This window comes from Pseudophryne corroboree, chromosome 7, assembly GCF_028390025.1.
Source record: "Pseudophryne corroboree isolate aPseCor3 chromosome 7, aPseCor3.hap2, whole genome shotgun sequence".
Taxonomy (NCBI): domain Eukaryota; kingdom Metazoa; phylum Chordata; class Amphibia; order Anura; family Myobatrachidae; genus Pseudophryne; species Pseudophryne corroboree.
This window is the reverse complement of record NC_086450.1, coordinates 384,280,176-384,293,050: the sequence shown is the minus strand read 5'-3', so window position 1 is coordinate 384,293,050 and position 12,875 is coordinate 384,280,176. Positions and strand designations below refer to the sequence as shown.

Genomic DNA, 12,875 nt, shown 5'->3' with positions numbered 1-12,875 from the left:
ACGCCCCCAAAACTGTGGCCCAGTGGCGCCACCCCGCCCAGCGAACACCTCTGCCTGCGGCGCCAGTGATCAGGACTGAGTTAGCCCCCTTGTGTGGGCTGTGTAAGCTAATAAAGGGCACTGATGTAAAACCAGAGTGTGTTACTTAATGCAACTGGTGTCCTTTATAAATCAGCTTTATAGTCTAGACCATAGGTTCTCAAACTCGGTCCTCAGGACCCCACACAGTGCATGTTTTGCAGGTAACCCAGCAGGTGCACAGGTGTATTAATTACTCACTGACACATTTTTAGAGGTCCACAGGTGGAGCTAATTATTTCTCTTGCGATTCTGTGAGGAGACCTGCAAAACATGCACTGTGTGTGCCCCCGAGGACCGAGTTTGAGAACCTGTGGTCTAGACCAATGGTTCCCAAATGTGGTCCTCGGGGCACCACAACAGGTTTTAAGGATGTCCATTCTTAGGCACAGGTGACTTAAGGCCCGTACACAGTGGCCGATATATCGGCCGTTCTCTGGAACGGCCGATATATCGCGGGACCGTCGGCCAGTGTGTACGGCCGATACGTCTGTGAACTTCGTCGTTCACAGACGTATCGCGTCGGCCCCGCAGCACAGCTGACGGCCAATATATCTACCAACATATTGGAGTGTCGCTGTGTGTGTACGGGGCGGTTGGCCGACCGCCCGTACACATGCTGCGGCGGCCGGCAGTGATTGACAGCTGAACTGGGCGGGCATGTGTACACGCCCGCCCAGTTCATGATGTCAGTCCCCGACGGATCGGGCAGTGTGTATGCTCAACACACTGCCCGATCCGTCCATAGATATATCTGCAGATCAATTGATCTGCAGATATATCTATTAGTGTGTACCCACCTTTAATTAGCACCTCTGTCAGTTTCATTAAACCATCTGTGCACAAGCAGGGATATCCCTAAAACCTGGACTGTTGGGGTGCCTTGTGGAGTGCGTTTGCGAACTACTGGTCTAGATATATAAGTGCTGATTGGCTGCTCAGAACACCATTTTCATCTGGTTGCTATATTAGCAATTTAGCTATGATCCTTTGATATACTGTACTTTTAATAATTTACTAATAATATATAATTTATGCCAGTTCTTTGTAGTAGTGGTAGGACTTACCAGATGTGTTCTTAACTTAAGAAACTGAACAAATGTGGTTTGGTCTGTAGTATCCGTTACAATATCTTCTATCTTATCAGTGCATCCAGTTCCTCACCAACTAATCTGGCTGTTTACTGTGTAAATTCATTTTTAACCTTTACCTTCTCTATACTGTACACAGTTAAACCGAAAGCCCCATCAGATGTACGTGTTGAACTCAATGAGAGAGACAATGGCATAGTGCGTTGGGATACCAACTACGTGAACCAATTAATTGGCAATAAGTTTTCCTTTCAAGTTCAGTTCATCTGCAAGCAAGACAAAACAATGGTAACATTATGTTTTACGAATGCTTTAAAATTCAAGCTTGAAGAACAAATACAGGTTGAGTATCCCATATCCAAATATTCCGAAATACGGAATATTCCGAAATACGGACTTTTTTGCGTGAGAGTGAGATAGTGAAACCTTTGTTTTCTGATGGCTCAATGTACACAAACTTTGTTTAATACACACAGTTATTAAAAATATTGTATTAATAGACCTTCAGGCTGTGTGTATAAGGTGTATATGAAATATAAATGAATTGTGCAAATGTACACACACTTTGTTCAATGCACAAACTTACAAAAAATATTGGCTAAAATTACCTTCCGGCTGTGTGTATAAGGTGTATATGTAACATAAATGCATTCTGTGCTTAGATTTAGGTCCCATCACCATGATATCTCATTATGGTATGCAATTATTCCAAAATACGAAAAAATCCGATATCCAAAATACCTCTGGTCCCAAGCATTTTGGATAAGGGATACTCAACCTGTATATATTTTCTTCTTCTTCTGTGATATTATGGGGCAGATTCAATAGATCGACCCCCATATGGTCAACATGCATTAGGTCAACAGGGTCAAAGGTCAACAGGGTCAAAAGGTAGTAGAAAAGTTTGACAAGTACAGAAAGTCAACAGGGTCAAAAGGTTGACATGGAAATGGTCGACACAAAAAAAGGTTGTCAAGTTTTTTTGGGTGTCATATTGTATTTTTCATTATATGTGACCACAAATAGTGCAAATGTGTCCCCTCGTGGGCATGCTTCACTCGCCACGCTTCAGGCAAGTTACAATTCCCAGTTGAGGTCCACATGGATGGTAAAGCAAGCGAAGGTTGAAAAAAATGTGAAAAACCTCAAAAAACTTGGGTTGACCGTATGTGTGTCATTGCGACCTTTTGAAACTGTCAAACTTTTGTACCTGTTGATCTTAAGCACTGTCTTCCATTTACCTATTGACCCTTTGACCTCACAGAAGGCTGTTTCTGCTTGCAGCCTATTCAGAATCAACCTACCATACCTGGCTATTATACTGTAAGACAGCAGCTCACGTGTAAGTGAATCCGGCCCTAGATGTTAGTTTCTATGTGCAAGCACAGGGCTGGACACCTCAGTATGGCAGCGGTCGCAGGGGTATGGGAGGTGTTGAGCAGACAGGAGTGTTTCTTGATTAATGCGGACTCCAGAGAGATAGAACAGATAATTCCCAGAGACTGCTTACTATCGCAGGGGGGGCGGGGACAAGGATCACAGTGTGTCATCAAGCCCCACCCCCTCTGTAAACAAAATGTGTACTGAGTTTTTGAGGAGCTTGACGATGTGACTGCCCTACAAACTTGATGATCACATCCTCATGCTCACCCCAACCTCTTCTTTCCGAGTCGCATCTCTGCATCATGTGGAAACAAGATAGGAATAGTTGACTAACGTGACTTATGTACATGAATACTTTATACTTATGTGCAAATGCAATTATATGACATAAAGACAGAGCCGATAACCCCTTGTAGTTGTACCCACGATGTAATGCAATAAGGATAACTTATGATAAAATATATGGATGATACAAACTGATGGTAGGCAGGATTTTTAAGTGGCTTTTTTATTTTTTGCTGGCTAGCGATTTCCAATAATGGAACGCAACACTGTAAAACTTTGCACAAAACATCTGCAAATATGCACTTAGAAATATTTAATGGTTGTGAACACTGACACACTGCACCTTACTTACACGGACCTGGCATCTTCACTGAAACACCATTACCTGTGGTTTTGGTAGTAAGGCCCGCCATGAGAAATTTCCATCCCCAATACTTAGGTGGGGGTGTGACTAAATACACGGAGGTGAGGCCATACCACGTAATGCTGATCCGTTTCCCCTGAAGTTGATGCAGTGCTGCACCACAAAAGGTTTGCATCAGGGTTTTGTTGGCATTCCCAGCTCTCGCCATCCCTGTTGGTAGTACTTAATGTTTAAAGCTCTTCCAAAAGCATCTGTAAATAACACTTTCAATTATTTTATTTTTTTTACTTTTTGTTGTCTATTATATAATATAGTGTCACATTATTTAGCATATTTTATTGTGTTTCTTTTACTGGCAACTCCATCTGGCAAAGGAAGATTTGTTTTATTAAAAAGACAGTTACACATGAAACATAGAATTTGATGGCAGATAAGAACCACTTGGCCCATCTAGTCTGTCCCTTTTTTATCCCTTAGGTAACCTCAACCCTATTTGATCCTTAGTTTTTTTGTAAGGATATTCATATAACTATCCCAAGCATGTTTAAGTTGCTCTACTGTCTTAGCCTCTACCACCTCTGATTGGAGGCTATTCCACTTATCCACTACCCTTTCCTGGAAGTAACTTTTCCTTAAATTTTCCCTGCACCAACCTCCCTCCAGTTTCCGCACATATCCTCGAGTTCTAATACTTCTCTTCCTTTGCAGAATGTTTCCCTCCTGTACCTTGGGGGTCATTCTGACCCGTTCGCTTGCTGCTTTTTGTTGCAGCCGAGCGAACGGGTCCCTACTGCGCATGCGCCAGCGCATGCCAGACGCCGGAAGGCCTAGCAGGGCTGCGATCGCCTCTGTCTGATTGACAGGCAGAGGCGATCGCTGGGCAGGTGGGGGCGGAACGGCGGCGTTTGGCCGCCGTTTCGTGGGAGCGGACTGGCCAACGTAGGCGTGGCCGGACCGAACGGGGGGGCGGGCAGCACCGGCTGCGTAACGTCACACGTTACGTCACATGCAGCCGCTGCGGGCCAGGGAGCGATGAGTAGCTCCCGGCCAGTACGCTAAAGCTGCGCTGGCCAGGAGCTACTCTTGAAGTGCAAAGGCATCGCCGCTGTGCGATACCTTTGCACTTCTGCGGGGGGTGGGGGGGGGGGGGGCGGCACTGACATGCGGGGCGGACTAGCCCTGTGCCGGGCATCCCCCCCCCCCCGCATGTCAGTGTGAATGATCGTAGCTGTGCTAAATTTAGCACTGCAACGATCAAATCGGAATGACCCCCTTTGTTAAGACCCTTGATATATTTGGTTAGTATACATTCATCAAGGGTTATGTGATTGTGCGCATGATACCAAAACCAATAAACCTTTTTTTAAATAGGATTTGTTGTGACCTGCTAATTTTTTTGCCCCCAGCCATTAGATGATACAATTACACAAGTGGAATCCTGGTATAAATTCAGTAAGAGGCAGCTGAAGCGAGGATATGACTATATGGTGAGAGTCAGAACGAAGCCAGCAGCAAATCAAGACCTCAAAGGAATTTGGAGCGAATGGAGTGCGTGGAATCCAAACGCTGAGTGGAGGAATGGTAAATAATTATAGGTTCCCCATTTTGGCTGGGTGTTTAGGAGAAGGTGGGCAAGTGAATATTTAAAACAGATGAAAGGTTGTAGAAGATCTATAGAAATTCTATATACACATTTAATTACAGTGCAGAATGCGACAGTGCCCAATAACTTCAGGCAATAAGTTGACAAATTACTATTTTGATTTGTTTTCTTGCTGCTAAGCAAAACACAGCGTTCACCTGAGAAGTACTGCTATTAGCACGTGCGCATTCTGTAGCTCTTACATAGTGTTTTAGGCACTAGATGACATTTTATTACTATGTCTTTTTTATATTTGGGTATATTTCTACAGATAAATAAATTGACAAAACTATTGTTCTCTTATCTACAGATTACAGACTTTCTATAGCGGATCTGAAGAGCTATATTATCCCATTTTCCTGCGTAGCGACATTGTTTATCATTCTTGCAAGTTATTTCTGTGTTTCCAGGTAATAATTTGAGAACAACACATTTATTGTTATTACTTAGGGGGTAATTCCAAGTTGATCATAGCAGGACATTTTTTAGCAGTTGGGCAAAACCATTTGCACTGCAGGGGGGGGCAGATATAACATTTGCAGAGAGAGTTAGATTTGGGTGGGTTATTTTATTTCTGTTCAGTGTAAATACTGGCTGCTTTATTTTACACTTCAATTTAGATTGCCGATTGAACACACCACACCCAAATCTAACTCTCTCTGCACACGTTATATCTGCCTCCCCTGCAGTGCACATGGTTTTGCCCAACTGCTAACAAAAATCCTGCTGCGATCAACTCAGAATTACCCCCTTAATGTTAGAAATTGAGAACAACACATTTATTGTTATTACTTAATGTTAGAAATGTAACAACATGTATTATAAACCAGTTATTACCCTGCAGTTACTTACAGCTGATGACTCATAGGTCATTCACTTCTATTGTTTGAGTGGGTGTTTGAGTGAGGGTCATCCACTCACATCCAGCTTTTAAGAGTCCTGAAACACGTCAGTGCAATCTTGTTCATGTTCAGGAACTTTATGCCCGATTATGATGCATTGCGCTCACTCGCTGAGAGTGAAAGAACGACCATGGGGCCCAATTCAGACCTGATTGTAGCAGCAACTTTGTTAGCAGTTGGACAAAACCATGTGCACTGCAGGGGAGGCAGATATAACATGTGCAGAGAGAGTTAGATGTGGGTGGGTTATTTTGTTTCTGTGAAGGGTAAATACTGGCTGTTTTATTTTTACACTGCAATTTAGATTTCAGTGTGAACACACCACACCCAAATCTAACTCTCTCTGCACATGTTATATCTGCCCCACCTGCAGTGCACATGATTTTGCCAAACTGCTAACAAAGTTGCTGCTACGATTAGGTCTGAATTAGGCCCCTTGTGTTTTTCTTATAACTCCCAGAACCAGGAAATGTTGCCTTCATGATGGGGCAATAGTCTTGGCAACTGGTGATATGAAGGGTAAAAGGATGGCCTTCTAGTTGTTTCATCCTTCCCTACTCACAATTGAATATTCTGGCCCTACATAAATAAATCCTACATAAATAGCTCAGTTGTTTTGGGATCATGTACAAGATTAAAATTAGACGTGTGGGATTTTTTTTATGAATACAGGTTGAGTATCCCATATCCAAATATTCCGAAATACGTAATATTCCGAAATACGGACTTTTTTGAGTGAGATTGAGATAGTGAAACCTTTGTTTTCTGATGGCTCAATGTACACAAACTTTGTTTAATACACAAAGTTCTTAAAAATATTGTATTAAATGACCTTCAGGCTGTGTGTATAAGGTGTATATGAAACATAAATGAATTGTGTGAATGTATACACACTTTGTTTAATGCACAAAGTTATAAAAAATATTGGCTAAAATGACCTTCAGGCTGTGTGTATAAGGTGTATATGTAACATAAATGCATTCTGTGCTTAGATTTAGGTCCCATCGCCATGATATCTCATTATGGTATGCAATTATTCCAAAATACGGAAAAATCCCATGTCCAAAATACCTCTGGTCCCAAGCATTTTGGATTAGGGAGACTCAACCTGTATTTACATTTTGATAAAGCTAAATATTTATCTTATTTAAAACCCTTTAAGAGGCCTAAGAACACTGTACGCTATTGACGTATGGAGTACCGTAAGGGTACGCACGTTGCGTAACAATCGCTTAGCCGTGGTCGAGACGCTCAAGCGTCACGTTCGCTCACGGCCAAGTGATCACAGGCAGGCACGCTATTGGCTGCTGACTAACATAATGGTTCGCTATAGCGTAGCGGACGCTCGGGACCACGAGGAGATCACCAGCGGCGCAGACGCTCACAATGTTTAAACCATCATATCTAAACCATAAACAATGTAATATGCAGTAAAACCTTAGTGTAGAGATAGGGTGTAGATGCAACACAGTGTAACCTTATTAACTTAAAAGCTGTTCGAGCGTCACCGACGCTCTGAGAATACTTAACACTATAAGAAATACACAACTACCGGGCTTAGGGTCTAACGCCTTATATGAATGTTATACTTGAAAATGAATAATACAGTACAAGTCATACACTGCAATATAACATAGACTAACTAACCAGATAACTACACAGGAAATACAATACAATACTATTACGTTTAAGGGAATACGAGAGAAAGAGGAGGAGAGAGAGAGAGAGATATAGAGAGATATGGCTCAGAATAACAAGGAAGACAATATGATTGCGGAGAAAAACTTACGCACAAAGGGGAACGATCGCATGCGCCTCTGGACATCCAGCTCCCGATTATCAGCAATGAGAACCGTTGAAGAGTGAGCTGGATGTGATCGGCTTGTCTATTTATGCCCCACACACAATACAATTCAATGGTCCCTACAATCTCATTGTTCATTGGACACAGGAATTCGTCTTCGCACTATAACAAAAGGTCATAGGTTGATTCATACAGGTGTGCTGTGACAATTTCCAACTGCTCAGGTGGGTGGGAAACTAGGTTTCCCGCCGCATGGATAAGTAAGTGCAAATAATAGTAAATGGACATAAACTTCTTATGTCCATAACTATTCGCACGAGCGATTAATTCGCTTCAAACCAACACCGGAATATTGCTAATTAAATACTCTTCCGATGGATACTAAACACCACTGTATGACCCATGTCTGACCCTTCGTATCAAACAAAGAGGGATCTCTCTGTCCATGAACATGCTACATTAACTAAACTTTCAGAATCTATCAAAGGGACCATGATCTACAAAATACATTATATAGTGAAAATATGTAACGATTGAGTCGCACGCTACGAACACATAAACTCTACCGTAAATGCACATACCGTGCGCCCGCGGGTGCCCGCAACAGCGAGTATGCGCATGCACGGGAGAGCGCACGCATGCGCAGCGCGGACCTGTATGAGGTGCAAATATGGCAGTGTGCATCGTGATATTTTTCTGACTTTGACAGTCCACCCTTTGGCAGTCAACAATAACTGCCACCTTCTAAAACATTTCAAAACGAGAAAAATATATGTCAGGGGTTAATACATTTCCATGGTTGGGTAAGGGGGGAGAGAGGAGAAGGTGTGAAGAGGGTATGACCTAGTGAGATAGTAGAAGCATGTGTGTATGAATCCATGTTTGGGGGGGTCATGTATCATCGTGCCGTACGTGTTGTACATCAAGCTTCGAGGTATTGCGAAGTATACATTTGAATTCCTTCTTATCCCGCGGTACGGGTCTGTGGATGGGCTGTCAAACTTTACCGAGCTCTTTTTGGATTTTGGTTGCAACAAAATGGGGGAGCACATTTTAGTTGATGATACATGAATGGGGGAATATGTGATTGCTGATATCTGTGCCTGTATTCCCTATCGACTATGTGTGTCATTACCTGAAGGTTGTAGAGATGAAGATAAAGAACACTTATGGTAAATGCAGTGGTATTCTATGTCAGGTAAATGAACATTTGTCGGTTGAAGTCTTGTTCGGTGTCTGTTGAATGCCGTCTTCTTTGTGCTTTTGCCCAAAAGGTGCAAGCAAAAAAGCTTTGTCAATGTCCATAGACTTACAAAAGTGTTGGGCTAGCGTCATTTTATAATTTCTAGGGAAACTGGGGGTCTATGGCATAGTTCATCAAATATCTGTGTATTAGGTTGTCAAAACTTCTTCTTTAATCCATCAGTTGTCTGTATACAGGATCATCAAATTCCTCGTCCAAGTGGGTCTTTTTACCTTGGAGAAAACGGAAAAACAGGTGAAAGAAACGGACCGTATAATCGCATTTTCATCACATCATTGTTTCTACCGTTGGGTCATAAATCAAATCCATTGGAATTACAATTTCCTCACTCCTTAGACTCATTACCCTGGTACGACGTTTGCACTTCATTAAAGCCTGTCCGCATCTAAATATCAAGCCAATGGATATGACAACACCTAAGATACATAGAAGAAACTTCCCAACATCCATTATGACTCCTTGAGCCCATTCTCCTAAACCAGAGAACCAATTTCGCGGGTTCAACCATGACACCCAACCAGTCAGCTCATTACCTACAGCAGCAAGAGTGAGATTGTGTCTCCTGCGAAATTCCCACTTCAGTTGGAGAATATCATCCATCTTTTGGTCTATGACCTCGACCGGGTCCTCGGTACTATTCGTTATATATGTGCAGCATTTCACGCCGTACTGCGTTGCCAGTGTGACACAATATCCACCTGTCACTGCCGTGAGATAATTGAGAACCATTCTATGCTGTACCAGTTCTGTTTTATAAGCTTGAAGTTCTCTTCCAGTATACCTAAACGTGTCATCATACATTTCAGTGATATTATCTAACAAATTTGCAAGCGCAGATATGTATTTATAATTCAACACTCCTCTGGCGGTGCGAGTGAAATCTAACGCGATTAGAAACTGAATCCCGGTGGATTCATGGATCATGTCAGAGGCCGGATGCTCTGTTCTTTCTATCAGGTGCCGTTTAACTAAGTGCTCGTAATGAGTATGAGTATAAGGAGCTTGGGCAACACGGTGTATATCTTTCATTTTGGCATATGATACAGTCATTACTTCAGGCAGTACTTTTCCAATATAACACAATCAGTGCCACTTATACGCCTTCCTCCCGCATATGAAATATGCATCATCGGGGAGAACATATGGGACGGAGTAGGACATAACCATATTACACATCCTCCATGTGAAATCTCCTACCCCTAATTCTCCCATCTGTCTAGTACACGTATCAGTTTGTACGATATGTGCACAGTATCCTGGTGATACTTCTCCAACTCTCGTAATCCTACTTCCTAGGGTATACCTATATCGGAAAGATTTTTCTCTACTGGCTATGTGGCGTATAAGTTCTGTATCTGTCGGCATTCTATCTGCCCTATATGAAAAGGTCATGGTTTGGTTGCTCCATGACACTTCCCAATTTCCCGGCTTTCGGGGATTGGTAATGTTAAAACATATTAGGGATCTATCCACATGATATTGGTGGAGCTTCAAACTAGGAGGACAGGAGATATTAAACCTCCTGTCCACCGGTCTCCCACCCTTTAGCTCAAGTACCTCCCCTACCGTTAAAGGAAATGGTACTAGCCCTGATTTGCTGTGACCTTGAGGTACTTGAGAGCATACCCAACAATCTGTTTGATTTAACACACTACCCACTAAGGAGTGATAGTCACTCAATGGATGCCGGTCCATGTGGATATTAAAACTGGATTGGCATTTCTTAATGCACCCATCCTCAACTACATTGTCACAAAGCCTACAGATACAGTTTTCTTCAGCTAACAATCCTTCACAATTCCTTCTATTGTCAATGCTATCGGATCGTTTTCTGATACTCGCCTTTACTTGTTAGTTAAGTTGTTCTAGGAAAACTACGCCTCCATCTTTGTCATCAGAACCCATTCCAGAACCTCTCTCGACCTCCATGGTACTCTCGCCGGAACAGACTGCTCTGGTCAACATCATGGTCAACAGGAAAATCCGGATCACAGTCTCTTGGGGCAAGTCCATCTTATAGGAGGAAACGGAGAAGAATGAGAAGGGGGGGAAAAAAATAATTGAGGGAGAGGGGATGGGAAGTGGGGAAAAACAATAAAAGGGAACAGGGAATCGACAACTGCTTTTGATCTTGTGATCTTCAATGCTCAGGTGCCGCCTCAGTCCTCTTGGAACAGACACTCCAGTGATACCACTTCCTCTACCGTCTGTTCCTTATCACGGGACCTCTCTGGATCAGCAACCTTCTTACAATGGGACGAATGAACCCAAGTCTCTCTCTCGGCAACCTTCAATGCTGTAGTGCTAGTCAATAAGACTTGGTATGGTCCTTCCCATCTGTCAATAAGGCAACCTGAGCGTAGAAAATTCCGTATCATTACATAATCCCCAGGTTCAATGTCATGACAATTACTATCTGGTAAATCAGGAATCACCAACTTCAAATTATCATTTTGATTCCTTAGCTGTTTACTCATGTTAACCAGGTACTTTACAGTCACTTCATTGTTACACTTCAAATCATCCTGAGGGTCAATCATAACATGCGGTTGTCGACCAAACAAAATTTCAAAGGGAGACAGATTAAGAGGGGACCTGGGAGTGGTTCTGATGCTGTACAGTACAATGGGTAAAGCTTCTGGCCATGTCAATCCTGTCTCTGCCATAACTTTGCTCAGTTTATTTTTAATAGTGCTGTTCACTCTTTCCACCTTCGCACTCGCCTGTGGACGGTATGGAGTGTGCAGCTTGCTATCAATTCCCATCAACTTACACATTCCTTGAAAGACATCACCTGTAAAATGGGTACCCCTATCACTTTCGATTATTCTAGGGATACCATATCTACACACAAATTCCTGCACAATTTTCTTAGCAGTAAACATAGCGGTATTTGTGGCCGCAGGAAATGCTTCGACCCAATTTGAAAAAACATCTATACAAACAAGTACATATTTCAAATTTCGACAAGGGGGTAATTGAATGAAGTCAATCTGTATTACCTGGAAAGGGCCGCCTGCAGGTGGGATATGAGATGGTTCTGTTGGTATTGCCTTTCCGATGTTCTTTCTTAAACAGGTAAGGCATGACATTGCTCTTTTACTCGCATGAGATGAAAATCCTGGGGCGCACCAATATGCTCTTACCAACTTGCACATTCCCTCCTTGCCCAGATGAGTCAGCCCGTGTGCTGCCTCGGCTAAACATGGAAGATATGCTCTGGGGGCCACTGGTTTACCTTGTCCATCCGTCCAGAGTCCTGAGGACTCCTGGCCATATCCCTTTGCCTTCCAGACTGCCTTTTCCTGTGTGGAACACAAATTTTGCATTTCACACAACTTCTGTGTGTTGATGGTATTAAATACCATCAATTGTGTGGTGTCTGTTTGTCTGGGGGTACCAGCTGCTAACTTAGCTGCTTCGTCTGCTCGGCTGTTACCAAGTGATACTGGGTCCTGGCTATATGTGTGTGCTTTACACTTGATAACAGCCACTCTGTCGGGTTCCTGTATCGCTGTTAGAAGCCTTTTGATGTGAGCTGCATGTGCTACCGGTGTACCAGCTGCCGTCATGAAGTTTCTGAGGCGCCATAGGGCTCCGAAATCATGGACTACCCCGAAGGCGTATCTAGAATCGGTGTAGATATTGGCTGATTTGCCCTTAGCCAATTCACATGCTCTGGTTAGGGCGACCAGTTCAGCAACCTGGGCTGAGTGAGGTGGGCCTAGCGATTCTGCTTCTATGGTGCCTTGGTCATCTACGACTGCGTATCCAGTACACAAGTCTCCCGAGTCTGACTGTCTATGACAACTACCATCCGTGTAGAACGTGAGCTCTACATCTTCCAGTGGGTTGTCACTGATGTCAGGCCTTGCGGTAAAATTTTGGGTCAAATATTCCATACAATCATGTGTGTCTTCCTTTGTATTAAATCCTCCTTCCCCACCACTCTCATCCTCCACCCTTTGTGCCTGTCCAGGCACACCTGGGAGATATGTTGCAGGATTTAATGCACTGCATCTCCTTATGGTGATGTTTACGGGGGCCATTAGTGCCAATTCC

The 12,875-nt window shown here is 43.1% G+C and overlaps 1 protein-coding gene across 2 annotated transcripts in view; it reads left to right on the top strand.

Moving 5' to 3' along the window:
• The window catches only part of LOC134945364 (interleukin-4 receptor subunit alpha-like), a 143,785-nt gene that overhangs the window by 110,655 nt on the left and 20,255 nt on the right, over window positions 1-12,875 (top strand). For both annotated transcript variants that reach the window (XM_063934582.1, XM_063934583.1), the window contains exons 5-7: window positions 1,309-1,457; window positions 4,608-4,782; window positions 5,154-5,253. In XM_063934582.1, coding sequence (XP_063790652.1) covers window positions 1,309-1,457; window positions 4,608-4,782; window positions 5,154-5,253 — 424 coding nt within the window. The remainder of the gene's footprint in view (window positions 1-1,308; window positions 1,458-4,607; window positions 4,783-5,153; window positions 5,254-12,875) is intronic.